The 22,463-nt window shown below is 37.5% G+C and overlaps 2 protein-coding genes and 1 long non-coding RNA gene across 3 annotated transcripts; 2 read left to right on the top strand and 1 right to left on the bottom strand.

Annotated features, from left to right (window-relative positions):
- Window positions 1-1,805: 1,805 nt before the first annotated feature.
- Window positions 1,806-3,142, top strand: LOC114733907 (aspartyl protease family protein At5g10770-like; the record flags this gene model as incomplete). Its single annotated transcript, XM_028921397.1, has 2 exons — window positions 1,806-2,181; window positions 2,288-3,142. Coding segments are annotated over 2 exons (1,203 nt in total), but the record flags the coding sequence as incomplete, so codon positions are not given.
- Window positions 3,143-10,028: 6,886 nt separating this feature from the next.
- On the bottom strand, window positions 10,029-10,629 carry LOC114733913 (uncharacterized). Its single transcript, XR_003739110.1, has 3 exons — window positions 10,548-10,629; window positions 10,250-10,459; window positions 10,029-10,163 (listed from the first exon to the last, which is right to left on the bottom strand). It is a non-coding gene; the product is annotated as an uncharacterized LOC114733913 (long non-coding RNA).
- A 6,851-nt stretch (window positions 10,630-17,480) lies between these two features.
- LOC114733912 (aspartyl protease family protein At5g10770-like) lies at window positions 17,481-19,976 on the top strand. Its single transcript, XM_028921401.1, has 3 exons — window positions 17,481-17,694; window positions 18,464-18,955; window positions 19,063-19,976. The coding sequence occupies exons 1-3, from the start codon at window positions 17,496-17,498 to the stop codon at window positions 19,887-19,889; spliced, it is 1,518 nt and encodes a 505-aa protein (XP_028777234.1). The 5' UTR covers window positions 17,481-17,495; the 3' UTR covers window positions 19,890-19,976.
- The last annotated feature ends 2,487 nt before the right edge of the window (window positions 19,977-22,463 follow it).

Genomic DNA, 22,463 nt, shown 5'->3' with positions numbered 1-22,463 from the left:
ATTTTATTTCTATTTCATATACATTATATCTCATGTAAATAAAGTCAAACTAATAATAAATGAAAAGTAAAATTATACATTTATAGGAAAAAATTTCTCTCAGTGCCTTATAAATAGCATTAAAAAACATCATCTCTCTCTATTTTATAAATAGGATCATGGGAGTAATTAAAAAGGAACATGTTAATTTTAGCTTATATCTGAAAATTCATTATCATCGGTAGAAGGGGAAGGAAAAGACGAAAGGAAATAGAACTAACGACCTATCCGTTAACTGAAATTGATGATTAAAGAGAGGAAATTTAGATAGTGCGACAAATTAATTGGCTTGGTTTTTCCAACATCTACTCGTCAACTCATACGAAGACTCACGAGTGGGCCATTATGTATAGGAAATTTTGATTAGTGGTGGGGGATTCTTTCCCATTACATTAGTGAACAGAACATAATAGGGAAGAAGGCTCTCAAGTGGAGCACTATAATTTGCACCTCATTAATTTTTTCCGCGTCCATTCCACCAACGATATAGGAATTCATCTTATCACAAACACACACAGAGGATTATATTAATAATAATTATTAAGAATTAAAGACATCAATATCTCTAACTTATTTCGCAAAAAATCTTAAGCAATTTAAACACATCATTCCTATGATCACGAAGCAGAACTACAAGAAATAAAGGAAAAAAGCAAACAAAGTTATCTAGTTTGTAAAAATGTAACCTATAATTCATGAGATTATGGATTTAAATTCTCCCGCCAACGTGAAAATTTTGTTGATATGTATAGTCATATGTATACTTAATTTACGCAATCCACGTGTGACTCATCTATACGCAATCCATGTGTGACTCATCTGATATAATATAAATATTACTAAGAAAAGTCATGAAATTTGTCATCTATATAAAAGCCAAGTATCCCGAGTAAGATTTGTATCCTGTGTGGCCTCCTGAATCACACAGAAATTATCCATTCTCTTCTTTCTTTCTATGGCGTCTTCTACTTCTTCTTCCCATCCCTTCCTCTTTTCTGCTCTTTCTCTTTTTTGCCTTTTCTTCTCCTTTTCTAAACGCAAAAGCTTTGTTTCTGCAATAAGAGAAGAAGGCAGTGAGCTTCAACATACTCATGATCGTGTTCCTCTCAGCTCTCTCATCCCTTCTTCCTCTTGCAGCTTTCCTCCTCAAGGTTCTTTTTATCTTCCATTTCTCCCTGTTTTCATTGCATGAATTTTTAATTGATATCAATTTATTTACATGCTTGGCGTTTGATCTCTATAATAACAATACTCTGCATGAGTCTTCACAATTTATCTATATAGTCTCCTGGGAAAATGATATATATATCTGTTTGTGTGTGTGTAACTGATACGGTTTCATAGGCTTGACTTCACAATCTTTTTTGGGCATATGCACAACAGTTATTTGCTATTATTAAATATTTTATTAGCAGTTGGCAAGTTTAGAATTCATGCTCCACTCTGGCCCCAAAAAAACCCTGAAAGAATTTGATAGGAAAGTGCATATTATATTATAGAGAAATCTATTATACATAACTAATATTCATAAACACCGCCAATTGTCGACTTAATTAAATAGATAAACTTCTTCCAGTGTAATTGAGTTAAAATTTGAGAAAGGTTGATGGAATATCACTTAACGAAATACGAAACATACGAGATGAACAGGTACAAAGAGGAATGGATCCATGGAAGTGGTTCACAAGCACGGGCCATGCTCAAAACTGAAGCAACCCTCCTCCTCCTCCTCCTCCTCATCATCTTCTTCTTCATTCAATATGCCACACAGGGAAATCCTCAAGCAGGACGAAGCCAGAGTGAGGGCAATCCAGTCCAAGCTTTCCAAGACACAGCTCCGCCAAGAAGAAGCAAAAGTAGCAGAGACTTCGAAGATGGGGTCAGAAGGGACTCGGCTTCCGGCCAAGTCCGGCCGCCTTCTTGGAACCGGCGACTACTTCGCCACGGTGGGGCTGGGAACCCCCAAAAGAGATCTGTCTCTCGCCTTTGACACAGGCAGTGACCTAACTTGGACTCAGTGTAAGCCCTGTGCCGGTTCTTGCTATCCCCAGAAGGAACCAATCTTCGACCCTTCTAAATCTTCTTCTTATTCGAACATCTCTTGTTCTTCTTCTCAGTGTTCCCTCCTCGTCTCTGCCACAGGTATACATACTAATATATATATATATATATATATATATATATATCAACATCGCATCTTTTTCTGATCTCTTATTCATTTAATACATATTCTCTTGTATCTTTCTAGGAATTAAGCCAGCATGTTCTGCATCAACCAGAGCTTGCATATACGGTATTGAATATGGTGATGGATCCCTCTCCATCGGCTACTTCGCTAAGGAAAAACTAACCGTATCTCCTACCGACGTCTTCGACCAGTTCCTCTTCGGCTGCGGCCAGAGAAACAAAGGTCTATTCCGGGGCATTGCCGGATTGCTAGGCCTCGGTCGCAACGCCCTCTCCTTCGTCGAACAAACCGCCGAAAAGTACCAGAAAAGGTTTTCCTATTGCCTCCCCTCCAGCCCCAGTACTGTTGGTTTTATCGCCTTCGGCGGGAGATTTTCTTTCCGGAACGTCAAGTTCACTCCGTTGTCTACTATCTCCCGGGTTTCCAACTTTTACGGCCTTGACTTCACCGGAATAACCGTCGCTGGTATCAATCTCGCGATCTCCCCCTCCGTGTTCTCCTCCGGCACGATCATTGACTCCGGCACTGTCATCACCCGGCTCCCTCCGGCGGCGTATGGTCCCCTGAGAGACGAGTTCCGGAGACAGATGTCGAGGTACCCGAAGGCTGATCCGTTTTCAATACTGGACACGTGCTATAATCTGAAGGGGTACGAAGTTGTTTACATTCCGACGATATCGTTGTCGTTCGCCGGTGGGGTGAACGTGAAGTTGGACGTAACCGGAGTTTTTTTTGTGGTGAGTGTAGAACAGGTTTGTTTGGCGTTTGTAGCGAATGCGGATGGAGGAGACGTGGGTACCATTGGAAATACACAGCAGAAAACAGTGGAAGTAGTGTACGATGTTGGTGGTAAAAGGGTTGGATTTAGACCTCGCGGTTGCAAATGATGTTTTCTGCACTGAAGTAAAAATGTTACCTCCTTGGTTTATGCCCCTTCTGTCTTTAATATAGGACTCAATTATTAAATTAATTTTGATATTAAATATAAGATCTATTTTTTATATTTATTAATTTTATCTAAATTACCCCTATAGATACTCCCTTAACCATAATTAGATAGAAGAGGGTACTAAGAAAGATGATTATGGTGTTTTAGGAAAAACGTGTCATATTTCTTATAATTAATTAACTTGCCTAACTTTCTTAATCTAATCAAATTAGTTAAATGGGTTTTATATTAAGGATCAGAGGAGTATTACTTTTGCTACTCAATATGAGAGTTTATTTGATTTTTGTTTAATTTTAAATATAAAATTTCAATCTATTATTTTTATGATAATGGTAGTTCTAATACTTAAATTATTCAATTAGTTCTTATATTAAGAATAATATAATTTGTACTATAAATTAGATTTTATTTTTAGAAAATGAGGTAGTATTTAGTAAGATTAGTTTGACCCTGGGGGGGGGGAAAAGGATCGAAGTAAAGAAGAAGATTGAACACAAAGACCAGAAAAGGGTGGAGGAAAAAACAATTAAAGCATTAGAAGCTATTCAATCCTGGGACCTGTGAATTATAGGCTCAGCATGCTTGCGCTGCCCCACTCCGATTTATTTGCATGAAATGCAATATAGTTTATAAGGCTATGTTTGGGATGGTGTTTGGCAATCCAAAATACACGTCCATAAACAAAAATGAGCGTCAAACAAAAAAGAGATGTTTCGAGCACTTTTTTTTTTGTTTCTATAAAAACACATCAACCTCAAGAGCAGCTTCAAATCTAAAACAACTTTTTATTGCTTTTTTTATTTTTATAGTTTTAATTCTGAATTATGTATGAACAAAAAACGACATTCGTATTATTTGGATACTGAATCTCTTAATCATCTTTTCTTGTTAAACGCGCACAAGTGACCAATTACTCATTACTCCTCTCGTCCCTTCACCACCTGTTATGATTCACCAAACAAACATTGAATCAAAACTGGGTTTCCAGAAAAGCAGTTTTAAGCCTCAAAACTGTGTCAGCCAAACATGGACGGAATGAGTCTTTCCCAGATGAGCTAGCTCAATCATTAACTCCGCATCTCCTTTTGTACAGTCAAAATACGTAACTCTGCACACACACACACACACACACACGTGTGTGTGAGATAGTTGCACGGATTTGGATTTCTTCAATTAGTCTCAAATGAGAAGAGAAATAAATAAATAAATTGGAATATGCACGTGTACCTAAAACCCACCATTATTTATATTTCTCTTATTATTCGGGCAATTGAATAATTCAACTGATGAGCGTATCCACATCCTTATTGATGGTGGGACGATGGAAGAAATTAAATGTGAACCAATGTGTGACAAAAAATATAGACAGTGGGAAAAGAATTGTACTGGTTTTCCCATTATCTTCGTTTGACGTATGGGAAGGCTCACAAGTGGAGCAATATATTTTTTTTTTTTGACCAAGGAGCAATGATAGAATTCGAGACCTAAATATTATATGTACGAATAATCTTCCCCCTTGTCATAGATAAATCATTTTTGGATATTCCATTGGATTCTACTAATCTAGATACCATTATGAGTCCCACATTAGAAGCATAAGGCTTTTAAATTCTCCAACTCCAACGGCTGACTTTTGGAGTGCGGTTCTTCTAAAGACCTGTACTCACCGATATACATGCTATTTTATTAGATTATATGGGTAGATGCGGACATATTTTATGAGTAGTTGTTCTAAATGCAATTTGTTTTTTTAATAAAAAACAATACTTGAATTTAAGACCATACTCAAAGGAAATATGTCAAATAATCATTTAATTTGAATAAATTGTGTTGGTTGAGTATCATATTAGTTGAGTGAAAAGCACAAATTTTTGTGTGCATGTATCCTCTATATATGAACATTTCAATTTAGTGATATCATTATTTAATTTATCATTTGAATATTTTTCGTAGTAACATTAATTTGCAAACATATAAATTCCTTATGATAATGTAACTTGTATGATGTTTCGATATCGAACTATATTAGTGGCCCACTTGTAAGAGCCTTCCTATGCATTCACAAGTGTAATGAGAAAACCTAATACAGTTTATCCCTCTATATCTATATTTTTGTGGCCATCTCTTCACTTCAAAATATTTTTTAAAAAGAAAATGGGAAATAAATCTGGCCTATTCCCTTTTTAGATGCATTTTCCATTTTCTTTATTCAAATCGAATCGGAAAGATGCTGTTTCAAAAGGATTGTTTCACCAACCAAATCCACAAAATTAGTCATGCACATGCTTATTTGGCTGTTTTTAAGTTGGAGTGAGAGAATTGCTTTTATGAGATGGTGACTAAATTTCTAAAACATTCATTAAGTGCAACAGGTGCTAACTACAAGAATGAAAGTAGAGTAAAACAACATAAAGAACAAGATTTGTGAGGGCATACGATGATAATACCTCTAATTTAATTTGGTTAGTTATTTGTAATATATAGGTATTATTTTTTTAAGCTTAATCATGCGTATTGAAATAATTCTTAGGATTACTATAGAGATTATTTGAAGGCAAAACATATAAGTATGGGATACAAAGGACTGGCTTTATTCTTGATGACTTCCCTGTGAAGCAAATTTGATTGTGAAGTTGACTTTGAAGACTTTTGTCATTACAGATGAAGGTCTCATTTGGTATCATGTTTAAAATTACTTATGAGCACGTTTCATATAAGGTGAGACAAAATTATTCTCATATTCTTACCTTGTACCTTGTATTCCGTAAATCGTGATTGGAAAACTAGAAAAAACTGTTTATAAACTATTCTAAACTCATCCAAAGTCTTTTGGTTTGGTCAAGTTTCAATGGAAGATATGAATATCATGCAACTTTTTTTTCCCCTTTCATAAGGGATGTGTAATGATTTATACATGCCAGATGATATTTTTTTAAAATATATATAATTAGTAGATTTGATCTTAAAAAAATTAATAGATTTAAATTATAAATAGGGATGTGAGCATTATCATGAGGAAGGATTATTCTGCATGCTTATATGTCTACTTATATGTTCACTTTGATCTATTGATTTTTTCACACACAAGTCTTGTTTAAATGTGTTGTTATATATATATATATATATATATATATATGTAGTGTCTGCAATTTCGTTTATGGGATACTAAAACATTTATGTTTGCCAAAAGGCAAGTAATTGTTGCTTCTCAATAATGGAGTGTTGGAATATTAATATGTGGTATTAGCACTACTACAAAATGAAAAATACTAGACGGTTATTTTGGATCATATTTGACGGTTAAAAACCGTCAACTATACTGGCGTCATATATTTCAACAGCAAATATTTGACGGTTATTAACCGTCAAATATTTAAATCATACTTGACGGTTACTAGAGAAAGACCGCCAATTATTTTGAGATTATACTTGACGGTTCCAAAAACCGTCAAGTATTCTGTAATACTTGACGGTTCCGTAGAGTGACCGTCAAGTATTATAAACATACTTGACGGTTATTTTTGAAAAACCGTCAAGTATTATTTAATACTTGACGGTTATAAAAGTAACCGTCAAGTATGTTATAATACTTGACGGTTTTAACTAATAACCGTCAAGTATTATTCGTTTTTTTTTAAAAATTCGTTCTCCTTTGCCAGCAACCCCCTGCAATTTTGAAACCGATAACAAAGGCTCATTCAACAGAATCATGCAGGCTAGCATTCAAACCAATTCAGCCATATCCATATATGTTAATGAACCGAAAATATTTTACATTATCATATATATACATGAACCAATGAAAACCAACTGTGATATATTAAAATTCTGGCAAGTACAAAAAGGTGAACCAATTCCAAAATTAGCCAATTGTCAAAGTTGTGCAATGCCTAAAACTAACCAACAGCCAAAAATGAACCAAAACCAAAATTATATTGAAACCAAAGCTAGCTGTACGTACATACACTGTCTTAATGTACACTTCCCTATCTATGTTGTGCCCACTGACGGAATAAGGCCATCGCCAACTCCTCAACGATTTCTTCCATCTGAGCAGATGAATACACTGTGCAATATGTGTCGGCAAAGTACTATATGCAACCACAAATTATGACTTAAGTTAGATAGAAATGTAAAGCTACAGTAAGTACAATAATTCTTAAATATATAAATTGAACCTTAACAAATGCATATTACCTGTGTGGGAATTGAGTCAGCATTGTGCAGAATTATCTCCTTCATAAATTTCATCACGCAATATCCACAATGGGAGCTCTTGTTGGGCTGACGTGGGCACTGTAAAGAATGGAAAAGGAAATAATATTAGTCAATCATATAAATAAACCATATTTAGTAGAATAGTAAATCATGGTAGTGAATACCTTCACTTTCTTCCACGGGAAGGTATCGTCAAATCGGCCATTTTTTACCGGGGGGCAGGGTAAGGCCTGATTTGTGCGGTATAGCCACAAAGCCCTGAGAAGACAATAAAATTGAATATTAATGATTGTCAAAAATTTGATTGAAGCAAGAAATTAAATTAAATTTAAATAATAGAGATAAATATTACTTGTTGAACAATGAAACCATAAATGGTCGATTGGTTAGATCCCCATGAAGAGAATCAAGATACCAAATCCTCGGCTTTGTGGGATTGACCACAATCAGCATCCAGTGTCCCCTAAGTATAAGAAAGACAATTAGAACTATTACAAATTATTTTGAAAATGAAAGAATTTAGGAAAGTTTACCCTTGACAATAAGGCGCCAAAAACAAAGTCTGAGCCCCCGGTGTTGCCCTAGAAATGAAGATATCTAATAAGTCTCTGGATAAGTCTTTCTTCATATTAGGTCCGTGGCCAGCAAAAGTGTGGGGGCTGATAATCTTGAACTTGTCATCAAGGCCACCAGGGGCTATGAAGTTCTTGAAAGATATCTAAATCAACAAACGAAGATATCAATAGAATAAATGTTCAAGTACTTAAGTATTTAGTTAAGGTTTTAACAAATACCTGATATAAAAGTTACAGGCATTTGTGCTGGCCATTCCATGCGTCAGAATCTCTTTCAATACTTCATTTGTGACATAATCTGACGAGGGTCGACCGTATACCTCTGGCTCAAACTCTAGGGGAATCATGAAATCCTCGCCATGTTCTAATCTAGCCCCAATTGCATATTCCTCAAGACATATTCGGAATCTTGATGATACCACTTGAACGGGCTCAGAGGGCTACTTCTGTGGTAATGATAATGAGTGATCACTAGAGTCGGTAATATGGGTTGAGCCCGCGGGCTCAACCCACCAACCCGCCAACAAGTGGCGAGTTGGGTTGATAAAAATTAGGACCGTTTTAAAATGGAAGTTTTGAGCCCATAACCGCCAAGCCCAAACCCGCGGCGGGCTAACCCGCAGGGTTGGCGGGCCAACCCGTTTAACCATATTTTTTTTTGGGCAAATTTTTCCCTTTGCCTCTCAGTCTCTACACTCTTGGCCTAGTCCACAGTGCAACAGTGAGCAATCCATGTCCAATAGTCTAACACGGCAACACCAACACGGTCCCATTTTCACATTTTGCTTGCGTGTCGCACTCCTCCCAGACTCCCAACTCTCCTAGACCCAGTCTCCCAGTTGCCCTCGGCCAGTCCCAACTCCCAAGTCCCAAGTCCAAAGCCCCAAGCTCTCTGCTCTCTATCTTTGCTTTGCGCCTTTACCCTAGCTCATGAGTGATGATTGAGCACTTGATAGTTGATACTTGATAGTGATTTGTGTAGTGACATTGTGTTTGTGACTTTATGGTAGTGTTAATTTGGATTTATGTTTTAATTTGAGATGTTTGTTAAATTATTAAGGACATATCATGTTCATTTAATCATATGTTTAATATTTTGATATATTTGAAACTTAAAACTTGAAACTTTGGATGGGTTCCATGTTTTATTTATGATAATTTCTATTTGTATGTTTTATTTTAGGTATTTAGGAATTTGAGACTTTGAGTAGGTTTTATTTAAAAAAAGTAAAAAATAAAAAATAAAAAATAAAATTTGGCGGGTTGGCGGGTTAGCCCTTGCGGGCCGGGTTGACAAAATCCCAGCCCGTCAGAAAGCGGTCTTAAAAAGCCCAGCCCGCTAAGTTTCAGGCCCGCCACTGGCCAACCCATAATCGGCGGGTTGGCCCATATTACCGGCTCTAGTGATCACCCAATAGGCTCTTCTTCCCCTTAGACTGACAAACAGACTGTTAGTAATTAAAATAGAGTTTATTTTAAATCAGCTGAATTTGTAGACCTATACATATATACCTTTGAAGGATGTCCTAATGTAAGAAGACGGCCAGGCCAAGCGACAAAGCTACCCACTGCTTGAGCCACTGTCTCTGCATCTGGGGTGGGAATCGGGAGGGCATAATTCGCATCAATAGCAGTGTTCAACTGCACCCTCACATGATCAGCAGGGAGAGGAACATTATGAATTATACTCTCCCCCGGTAAATTGAACATGCGGCCCGTTGCAACAGTGTGATGTTTAGGGCTATCCGCCATACACTGAACGTCCGCTTCACCCTGATTTGTTTAACATAAGAGACAAGTTAGCTAGATATATAAATTATTGAATGTAATTATATAAACACAAGTATTATACCTCAGGTAGCAAGGGGAATGTGCAGCTGTCTTTGCCACTTGGGCTGAGATTCGGAGCCGGCTGTGGTGCTTGATTCTTGATCAACTGCTCGATTAGGAGCGCTTGCACTTTAACCTGCTCCTTTAACGAGCGTGTTTCTTCCTTCAGCTCTATGAACTCAGCAGAGGAAGGCGTGCACGATGAAGAGGGCTTTTGTCGGTACCCAAAGTAATCTCTCTTGGTGACTCCATAACCGACACCCCTAAGAAGACCAGGATGGTCAGGAGTCCCCAATGCCCTCCTCAATATATCCTGGTCATCTGCAGAATATGCCCCCTGCGAAACTTCCTGGGACAAACTCTCCTGTGCAACAAACATTGATATAGTTATTCATACTTAAAGATATTTGACAATAACGTGAAGATTATTTAATTTAGAATAATACTCACCATCCTGTCCACGACCTCCTTAACGCGAGGATTATCAATTTGGCCATCTTTATTTTGCCTGGCCAGTGCCCACAGCATCTGACGTGATACAGTGACATCTGATCCCTCCTGCTGAGTCACCTCTTGCTCAAGGCCCGCATAACCCAAGCGGCCCTTTCGGTAGGGATACTCATTCTTCTTTACTCTTTCCTTATTTTGGGAACTTAATTCCTACAAAAACAAAGTAGATTCACAATTAAACAATATATAGATTAAACAAAATGGACTATTTAATATCAAAAAGAGCGAGGATTATTACTTGAAATTGCCTATCACGACGTGACGTCACAAAAGCAGCCCAATCCTCTGGTTTGACCAAGTCCCGTATCAAGCTAGGAACATGGGACTCGTCGGCTGTGGAAGGATCCTTCAAGGACTTGTGTGTGACAAAATATCGGAAAGAGCGTAGTGCCCTCCCAGCCTTCCCCTCCACAAACCTCTTCCTACTCTCATCTATATCAAATGCAGACTGCAAAACATATAAAACAACACATTAGTGTCACGCAGCTTGTAAGAAAACGAAATTTGAGTTATAATATATTACCGATACATCTGTCCAAATAGTGTCTCGCACTGAACGATCAACCCTCCTCCAATGCTGCACTGTAATGGGCACGGTGCTTCGTGCCACTGCCCCAATATAGCTGATAAATTTATTTGACCGTACAGCTTGTCCTTTCTTATTCCACTGTACGGCAAATTTCTTTCCTTCTGTTCGAGCTTTCACGACCTCTTGCATGACACAAAGGCCCCTCTGTATGCGTGCTGCCTCCTCTTGCAACTGTCTCTCCTGCTCAGAGGCATCTCTCGGCTGAGATGGGTTATCGGTGCTAGATCCGCTATCGTCTGCCATTTGCAATGAAATTGAAGTAAACAAAATGAATCAGAATCCATTAAATGAAAATAAAGTCATTAATGACGAAATTTATTTGAACAAAATTAAAACAAATAAAAGAATCAAAGAAAATAATGAGAGAATTTACATGCATGTTTAAGAAGATCTTTTTCTTTTTCTACTCTTATGTTTTTGCATGTTCTTCTTGGTTTGAATTGTTTTGATCTTCTTACGAAACACTTTCCCCCTCTTTGAAATCCATATTTCGTCGTTGTGATCATGCCTAACATACATGGATTGATCTTCATTTAAATGAGAATCAAGTGAGGCCCCTTGAAATGGATCATCTTCAATTGCATTGTCTTCATACCCCGTCTCTTCAATATCCATTTTATTAGTCAACAAAACAATAGACTATCCTTTGGCAGCCGGGTCAGGGACATAAAACACTTGCGTAGCCTGAGAAGCCAAAATGAATGGCTCTTCCTTGTATCCTTCTTTATTCAAATTCAATTGTATAAACCCTAAGTCATCAATCCTCAATGCATTATTATTATCCACCCATTTGCAACCAAATACCGGAACTCTGAATTCAATGTAATCCAACTCCCAAATATCCTCAATCACTCCAAAGTATGACATACGTGCATAGATAGGATTTTTATCTTTGGCACTCGATATATGCATGGTATTAGCTACAAGAGTTACGCCACTATTTTGCTGTTTACTCCGATCATCTTGTTGTTTAGTATAGAAAGTGAATCCATTCATAAGGTAGCTTGTGAAAGAAATCACATGTTTGCTCGGTCCATCTGCCAACAACTTTAATTTCTTCAAAACAGAATTAGGATCATTATTATACTTGCCATGCACATGCTCTCTCAACCATGCTGTAAATTGTTTATTGTGTGTTTTGGTGTACCAACTTTCAAGTTTATTGGGATTATCCCTCTTTAGCTCATCAATATGCTCATGCACATAGTCCTCAATCTCTTCGGAGTTGTGCAATACATATAGATGTGCCTGCTCCCACTGTTGGTTTGAAATAGTTACGACTTTCTTTCCCATAATCCCTTCTCCATCTGTCCTTCCCTCATGACGAGACATTGGAACCCCAATATCACTTGCATTTTTTAAGTAATGGGTACAAAATTCAGTAGCCTCTTCACAAATATATCGTTCTACAATACAACCCTCTGGCCGACTTCGATTTTTCACATACCCTTTCAATATTTTCATGTAACGCTCAACTGGGTACATCCATCTTAAATACACTGGGCCACACAATTGGACCTCTCTAACTAAGTGGATGGTTAAATGGACCATGATGTCAAAAAAAGCCGGAGGAAAATACATTTCAAGTTCACATAACGTAACTATGATTCGGGTTTGCAATCTTGGCAATTTACTAGGATTAATCACTTTGCTGCAAAGAGACTTAAAGAAGAAACATAACTTTGTGATCGTAACTCGTACCTTATCAGGTAAAATAGCCCGTATTGCCACTGGAATAAAGTTTTCCATTAAGACATGACAGTCATGAGATTTTAAACCTTTTAACTTCATATCCTTCATTGACACAAGGTTACTAATGTTAGAAGAGTAACCTTCCGGCACTTTTACTGAAGCAAGAAACTCACAAAAACTACTTTTCTCTTTTCTAGAAAGGGTGTGAGCTGCCGGACGAAGAAATGTACGAGTTCCCTTATCCTCTGGTGCCAATTCCTCCCTTATCCCCATTTCAACCATGTCTAGCCTGGCATTTATGCCATCTTTAGTCTTCCCGGGAATATGGAGTAATGTGCCAAACAGACTTTCACATACGTTTTTCTCAATATGCATAGCATCAAGAAAATGTCTCACATTCAGGGTTATCCAATACGGCAGTATAAAGAAAATAGACCTCTTCTTCCACCCACTTGTCCCAACATGCTTGCGAAAGGTTTTCCAAATTCACAATCTATATCTTTCACCTTTTGAAATACATCCTCCCCAATCAACGGTGTTGGTGCCTTACCTTCTTCTGAATTCCCATTAAAATATTTTTTGAATCGCCGGTAAGGATGATCACGATGCAACCATCTACGATGTCCCATATATGAATTTTTCATTCCATGCTTCAACCTTATGGAATCTGTGCTCTCTTCACAAATGGGACAACCAAGTTATCCTTTAATGCTATACCCTGAGAGATTACCATATGCAGGGAAGTCGTTAATTGTGCCAAATAACATAGCTCTCAACTTGAATTTTTCTTCCTTATATGCATCATATACATCAACTCCATTCTCCCACAATACTTTCAAGTCTTCAATTAATGGAGCTAGATATATATCTATGTCATTTCCAGGTTGCTTTGGCCCAGATATTATCATAGACATCATTGAATACTTGCGTTTCATGCATAGCCATGGAGGAAGGTTATATATAAACAAAATCACTGGCCATGTGCTATGGGTGCTGCTTTGCATCTCATAAGGGTTCATCCCGTCGGTAGCTAATGCAAGGCGTAGATTTCTATCTTCTTCCCCGAATTCAGGATACTCAATATCAAACTTCTTCCATTCTGGAGAATCAGCAGGATGGCGAAGCATGCCATCTTTAACCCTTTCATCTGCATGCCATCTTAAATTTTTCGCATCTTCTACATTACTATACAAGCGTCTGAATCTTGGCACTATGGGAAAATACCATAATGCCTTCTTCGAGCTCTTCCCATTCTCTTGGTAGCGTGATGCATTACACTTAGGACACTCAGTTAGTGACTTATACTCCTTCCTAAACAAAATGCAATCATTGGGGCAAGCATGTATCTTCTCATAGCTGAGGCCGACAGAGCGCAACACTTGCTTTGCATCATACGTTTTACTTGGAAGCTCATTTTCTTTCGGTAGCATTTGTTTAACAAGCAACAGCAGTTCTGTGAAGCCTGTGTCGCTCCACCCATTTCTTGCTTTCAAATTATACAGTTTCAACACTGCAGACAATTTTGTGAAATCAGTACAACCTTCATATAGAGGTGTCTCAGCATCACACTTCAATCTATCAAACATTTCAGGACAATCGTCAAGTTCCCGTTCAATCGCATCTGTCATCTCCTCAAGACGATCAGCTTCACATGTACTCATGTCAAGATTAGATGATCCACAGCTTTCACTATGCCCTCGACTACTATTACTCACATCTCTTGTCTCTCCGTGCTTTGTCCAACACTTGTAACTTTGATCAATTCCATTGATAATTAAGTGGCTCTCACAATCGGATGGCGAAACCCACTTCAAAAGGCAACACTTAAGACAGGGACAAATAATCCTGTTGCGATCATCGGCGTGCTCAATCGCAAACTTAATAAAATCTTCTACCCCATCCCAATATTCTTTTGATAGACGATTGGCGGACATCCATTCTTTGCCCATGGTCCCCGACTAAGATGAATCATTTACAGGAAAATGTGATTAGTGACTCAAAGATATTATGAGAATTAAACAAAAATAGAAAGTCAACACGAGTCACTATTGATCACATTTATCCCTCTTTAATTCTACTTGCTAACAACTAGTAGTTGTTAACAACTAGTAATTCAACAAAAATTTACTTTCATTTCAGTTTGAAAAATATTCTACTACTACTAATGTGCTATTCCATTCGAAAAAAATTCGACAGCATAACAGCTTATAACTTAGAATTCCCCAGGCTTTATGGCAGAAAACCAAACCAGCACATAGTCAATTTCAATTACAAAAACAAAAATTGAAACATTAGCATTGCATTCCCCAGACTTTATCGTGAAAACAAAAAACTAAAACACCCTAAACCCAAACTGATCAAAATGCGAAACACCCATTTAGAATCAAGAACAGAAAAGAAAACCCATTTGGCCAAATAGCAAACCCATTTTCCGTGTGTGCATGGTGAACGGTCCTAGCATTATCCTATCATTCCCTTTCCACTACAATCATTTCTCAAAGGAAGAACTAAAGGAAATAAGGGGACCGAGTGAAGCATTACCAACCTGGAGCCGAAATGACAATCTGGAGAAGCAGGAGGATGCTGCAACGATAATGGAGGACACCGAGAGGGACGATGATGGAGGACGAGCAAGGACGGGCACAAAAACCAAAAGGGAACGGCCGAAACAGAGGTGGGTACGGCGGCTTGGAGAGTCCGAAGCGGAAGGGGGCGCAATCGGGAGAATGCACGCACAATGACAAAGCAGGAGGATGCCGCACCGATAATGGAGGACACCGAGAGGGATGATGATGGAGGACGAGCAAGGACGGGCAAAAAAAGCAAAAGGGAACGGCCGAAACAGAGGTGGGTACGGCGGCTTGGAGAGTCCGAAGCGGAGGGGGCGCTAGAAATTTTGAACTGAAGAGACTGAACAGGGGAAAGGGACGGGTTTTTAAGCACAATACTTGACGGTTTCTATTGATAACCGTCAAGTATTCTCAAATAATATTTGACGGTTTTAGATCAAAACCGTCAAGTTTACCTTTAATATACTTGACGGTTATTTTATAACCGTCAAGTATTTTTGGAATACTTGACGGTTTCTTTGAAACCGTCAAATATTGTTCTACTAAAATTGACGGTTTCTTTAAAAACCGTCAAGTTTTCTTCCGGTGGGATTATATTTGACGGTTTTTATGATAACCGTCAAATATTTAGCGTCAAGTATTTTCCAATTTGTAGTAGTGTAGGGATCCTAAGAGTGGTCTGAAGAAAGTGGTAATTATTAATAAGGATGTGACAGATTTGGAATTGTTAATATATATACTCGAATGATTTGCCAATGATTTACCATTTATGTGAAACAAAATGTAAAATGCTTTTATATATTTTGAGAGTCTCATGAATAAAGTTTGATAGGTATTTCATGGGGTGATGTTGGTTTCCAGCTTTCTTTTTACTCTCTTATCATTTGAGCAATTCAACTATTCAATTGAGAGGAATGTGCATCTGCAATGAGATATTTCTCTAGTCTTATTTATAAGTTATTTCTAACTGTTTTACACAGACTAAAAAAAATCTTAAATTTTATTAATTTTTTTTAAAATTCAACAATTTTTTAATTTTATTTCTATTTAATATATATTATATCTCACGTAAATAAAGTCAACACAATAATAAATGAAGAGTAAAATTGTATATTTATAGAAAAAAATTTCTCTTAGTACCTTATAAATAGAACAAAAAAAATATTTTCTCTCTGTTTTATAAATATGACTAGGGAGTAATTAAAAAGGAACATGTTAATTTTAGCTTATATCTGAAAATTCATTATCATCGGTAAAAGAGGAAGAAAAAAACGAAAGGAAATAGAACTAATGATAACTGAAATTGATGGTTAAAGGGAGGAAATTTGGATAGTGCGACAAATTAATTGGCTTGGTTTTTCCAATCTACTCGTCAACTCATACGAAGACTCACGAGTGGGCCATTATGTACAGGAAATCTTGATTAGTGGTGGGAGATTCTTTCCCATTATATTAGTGAACAGAACATAATATGAAAGAAGGCTCTCAAATGGAGCACTATAATTTGCACCTCATAAATTTTTTCCGCGTCCATTTCACCAACAACATGGGAATTCATCTTATCACACATAGAGGATTATGTTAATAATAATTATTAAGAATTAAATACATCAATATCTCTAACTTATTTCGCAAAAAATCTTAAGCAATTTAAACACATCATTCCTATGATCACGAAGCAGAACTACAAGAAATGAAGGAAAAAAACCAAATAAAGCTATCTAGTTTGTAAAAATCTAACCTATAATTCATGAGATTATGGATTTAAATTCTCCTATCAACGTGAAAATTTTGTTGGTGGATAATTTATAAGTATATTTATAAACGCTTTTTAATTGAGTTTAAAGACATGCCGCATTCCTAGCAAACCCTCAAGACTTAACTTATTTAAATTTATAAATTTATATATATACATATATATATGTATTTATATATAAAGTATATCATCAATCTTAACGAATTAAGGAGTTGGTGCTGAGTGTGTTTGAAGAAGTGTGAAAAGATGACCATTATGTATAGTGACCTTATTGACAATGTTGATTTTTAATTGGAATGAACACCCCTCTTCATACGCTAATACATCAACATCAACAACCATTTAAGTCTATACAAATTATACTGTTAAATCGCATAACTGTACAACTTATTTCTCATACAGTCATATGTATACTTAATTCACGCAATCCACGTGCGACTCATCTAATTTAATATAAATATTATTAAGATCAGTCATGAAATTTGTCCTCTATATAAAAGCCAAGTATCCCGAGTACGATTTGTATCCTGTGTGGCCTCCTGAATCACACAGAAATTATCCATTCTCTTCTTTCTTTCTATGGCGTCTTCTTCTTCTTCTTCTTCCAATCCCTTCCTCTTTTCTGCTCTTTCTCTTGTTTGCCTCTTCTTCTCCTTTTCTAAAGGCAAAAGCTTTGTTTCTGCAATAAGAGAAGAAGGCAGTGAGCTTCAACATACTCATGATCGTGTTCCTCTCAGCTCTCTCATCCCTTCTTCCTCTTGCAGCTTTCCTCCTCAAGGTTCTTTCTATCTTCCATTTCTCTCTGTTTTCATTGCATGAATTTTTAATTGATATCAATTTATTTACATGCTTGGCGTTTGATTTCTATAATAACAATACTCTGCATGAGTCTTCACAATTTATATATAGAATCTCCGGGGAAAATGATGTGTGTGTGTGTGTGTGTCACTGATACGGTTTCAGAGGCTTGACTTCACAATCTTTTTTCGGCCATATGCAGGACAGTTATTTACTATTATTAAATACTCCCTTGGTTTTTAATATAAAACCTATTTAGCTAATTTTATTAGATTAAGAAAGTTAGGTAAGTTAGTTAATTATATTATAAGAAATATGATATGTTTTTTCTAAAACACCATAATTATCTTCCTTAATATCTTTCCTCCCTCACTTACTTGATTATGGTTAAGGGAGTATCCGCAGGGTAATTTAGAAAATATTGATAAATATGAAAATAGGTCATATATTTATGACCAAATAAATTTAAAATTAAGTCCTATATTAAGGACTGGAGAAGTAGTTTATTAGCAGTTGACAAGTTTAAAATTCATGCTCCACTCTGGCCCACAAAAAAACCTTGAAAGAATTTGATGGGAAAGTGCATGTTATATTATAGAGAAATTTATTATAAATAATTAATATTCATAAACACCACCAATTGTTGACTTAATTAAATAGATAAACTTCTTCCAGTGTAATTGAGTTAAAATTTGAGAAAGGTTGATGGAATATCACTTAACGAAATACGAAACATACGAGATGAACAGGTACAAAGAGGAATGGATCCATGGAAGTGGTTCACAAGCACGGGCCATGCTCAAAACTGAAGCAACCCTCCTCCTCCTCCTCCTCCTCATCATCTTCTTCTTCATTCAATATGCCACACAGGGAAATCCTCAAGCAGGACGAAGCCAGAGTGAGGGCAATCCAGTCCAAGCTTTCCAAGACACAGCTCCGCCAAGAAGAAGCAAAAGCAGCAGAGACTTCGAAGATGGGGTCAGAAGGGACTCGGCTTCCGGCCAAGTCCGGCCGCCTTCTTGGAACCGGCGACTACTTCGCCACGGTGGGGCTGGGAACCCCCAAGAGAGATCTGTCTCTCGCCTTTGACACAGGCAGTGACCTAACTTGGACTCAGTGTAAGCCCTGTGCCGGTTCTTGCTATCCCCAGAAGGAACCAATCTTCGACCCTTCTAAATCTTCTTCTTATTCGAACATCTCTTGTTCTTCTTCTCAGTGTTCCCTCCTCGTCTCTGCCACAGGTATACATACTAATATATATATAATATATATATATATATATATATCAACATCGCATCTTTTGCTGATCTCTTATTCATTTAATACATATTCTCTTGTATCTTTCTAGGAATTAAGCCAGCATGTTCTGCATCAACCAGAGCTTGCATATACGGTATTGAATATGGTGATGGATCCCTCTCCATCGGCTACTTCGCTAAGGAAAAACTAACCGTATCTCCTACCGACGTCTTCGACCAGTTCCTCTTCGGCTGCGGCCAGAGAAACAAAGGTCTATTCCGGGGCATTGCCGGATTGCTAGGCCTCGGTCGCAACGCCCTCTCCTTCGTCGAACAAACCGCCGAAAAGTACCAGAAAAGGTTTTCCTATTGCCTCCCCTCCAGCCCCAGTACTGTTGGTTTTATCGCCTTCGGCGGGAGATTTTCTTTCCGGAACGTCAAGTTCACTCCGTTGTCTTCTATCTCCCGGGTTTCCAACTTTTACGGCCTTGACTTCACCGGAATAACCGTTGCTGGTATCAAGCTCGCGATCTCCGCCTCCGTGTTCTCCTCTGGCACGATCATTGATTCCGGCACTGTCATCACCCGGCTCCCTCCAGCGGCGTATGGTCCCCTGAGAGACGAGTTCCGGAGGCAGATGTCGAGGTACCCAAAGGCTCATCCGTTTTCAATACTGGATACGTGCTATAATCTGAAAGGGCACAAAGTTGTTCACATTCCAACGATATCATTGTCATTCGCCGGTGGGGTGAACGTGAAGTTGGACGTAACCGGAGTTTTTTTTGTGGTGAGCGTAGAACAGGTTTGTTTGGCGTTTGCAGCGAATAAACATGGAGGAGACGTGGGTATTATTGGAAATACACAACAGAAAACAGTGGAAGTATTGTACGATGTTGGTGGTAAAAGGGTTGGATTTAGACCTCGCGGCTGCAAATGATGTTTTCTGCACTGAAGTAAAAATGTTACCTCCCTAGTTTATATTACCTTCGCTACTCAATAAAATCAAAGCATTGGAAGCTACTCTATGTGAGAGCCAGGATTCTTGCACCTGTGGGTTATAGGCCCACCACGCTTTTGCTGCGCCACTCTGATTTAGTTACATAAAATGCAATATACTCCTTCGATCCTTAATATAAGACCCATTTAGGACATGTTTGGATTGCAGTTAGAAACTACAAAAGTGGCTTGGAATCTGTGAAACTGAGTTTACAAACTAAGCTGGACAAAAACTGTTGTTTGGCTAGGCTAACTTTTCCAACCAACTTCTGGCTTTAAACCTCAGTTGAACTTAATAGAGAAAAATTTGACTTTTCAAACTGCAGTTTCAAACGGTGATTATTAAAAATGAGCATCCCAGATTTACCCTCACATTTTTCCCTCTACTCCATCTCCTTCATTAGCATAATAAGCTTTTATTTAGACTAAATGAATTTTAATTTATATTCATGTTTGTCCATTATGCAAGGAATAAAAAATGGGACTGGGAACTCAACCGTCTAGGTAGTGGGTCAAGGGTCCACTGGTCAGATTGTGGTCGAACCGGGGTCGGATCGGTCATAATAAAATAAAAATTTAATTCACACACTACAAGAAATTGTAAAAGTAGCAGCGGAACCTTTCTAGCGGTTAAAGAAAACCGCTAGAAATTTCAGATATTTCTAGCGGTTCCTACAAAAACCGCTGCAAAATACAGACGGTTTGACCATTAAACGCACATTTCTAGCGGTTACCCCCTAACCGCTAGAAAATTAGAGCTAGAAAACTCCCCGGGCTTTGGCGGGAACTTGGCGCCAAATTTGTAGCGTTTACTTTCTAGCGGTTCAGGCTAATAAACCGCTAGACACTGAAAAATTCTAGCGGTTGATGCATGAAGCGCTAGAAATTTTTTTCATTCCCCGAGGAGTTTAGAAATTTCTAGCGGTTCACGGCCGAACCGCTAGAAATCTCTAGCAGTTCGGCCGTGAACCGCTAGAAATTCCCAACTCCCAACGGTCATATGACCGTTGGGAATTTCTAGCGGTTAGGCACAAAACCGCTAGAAATTTCTAGCGGTTTTGTGCCTAACCGCTAGAAAGTTTCGGTCTATATATCCCCCCCCCCACACTCTCACTTCTTCAATCGTTCTGGAAGCGAAGCTCTGCTGAATTTTCTTCACAAACATATTTGAGTTCTGATTCAGTTGCAGATCCTTATTTTCAGGTAAAATAGTAATTTATTGATAAATAATTTTTATTTTATGTTTTATTTTATTAATTTTATTATGTTATAGCTTATAAATTAATTTTTTTTATTTCATTTATAAATAATTACTATTTGTTGTTATTAGGATGCCTCGTCGACATGGGAAAGACCCAGTTGATCCTGAGAGAGCTGGACCCAGTGAGGTTCATCATGATGCTGATGAGCCATTTCCCAGCATTCATGACTACGATTTGAGCGAGGAGGATATCCTCAGTTTTATGGAGCAGGATGGTATTGAGCGGACTGAGGAGGCTCATTTTACTGGGGATGAGCAACCCCATGCTGATGCTGCTGACGAGGAGGAGGAGGAGGAGGAGCAGCAGGATCAGGGGAATGAGTATCCCCAGGCTGCACAGCGTCCTGCTCCGAGACGTCAGGCTGGTTATGAGGTGGAATTTGTCGGTAAGTATTTATTTTAACTTTTTAAAGTTTTGATCAGTATTTAATTTATATAGAAATTATATTAATTTATTGATATATAATTTATTTCTTAATTAAATTTTGTAGACACTGAGGGGAACAGGTCCTATCGGAGGCTGACAGCCAGAGAGCTGTCTATGATGACGGGCGGACGAGTGGTTGTGCCGCTCAATGAGTTGGGCCAACCGACGAAGAAAGGTGGCCAGTTGTACAACAAGTACGTGCGCCTCCTTGGTCAGCAGTGGACGCTGTTCCCCATCTACGTGCAGGACTGGAAGAAGATCACCTCAGACAAGAAGCAGCAAGGCTGGGAAATAATGAAGGTAATATAAAATTGTTATTTATAATTTTTTTTAATTTAAATAAATGATTATATATTTTGTTTTCAAATAATTTAATTGTTTGATTATAATTTTTTATTTATTTAATTTGTTTGTTATTTATATTTTTAAAAGTCGTTAAATATATATTTTTAATTTAAATTATTTAAAAGTAGTTCCCTGACCTTTGTTATTGATTTCATTAATTTCTTACTTATAATAATTTTAAATTTAGTTGAGTAAAAATATTTTTTTATTTAAATTACTTAATTGTTTAATTATTATTAAACTTTGATTAATTTATATTTTATTTATAATATTGTTAAATTAGTTAAAAACTATTATTTGTTTTTAATTATTGAAATTGCTTAATTATTTGTTTATAATTTGTTATTTAGTTAATTTATTATTTTAATCATAGAGTAAATTTATTCTGGGGGAGGAGTTGAGGGCTGACACGATCAAGAGGCTGGGGATGGCATGGAAGAACAGGAGGGCCGACCTGTGGAGGGAGAAGAAAGGTGACGGGA

Source organism: Neltuma alba, unplaced genomic scaffold (assembly GCF_004799145.2).
Source record: "Neltuma alba isolate B1F8T4 unplaced genomic scaffold, ASM479914v2 tig00013042_pilon, whole genome shotgun sequence".
In the NCBI taxonomy this organism is placed as follows: Eukaryota; Viridiplantae; Streptophyta; class Magnoliopsida; order Fabales; family Fabaceae; genus Neltuma; species Neltuma alba.
Note: the sequence above shows the minus strand (reverse complement) of the source record. Positions and strands in the feature narration are given on the sequence as shown.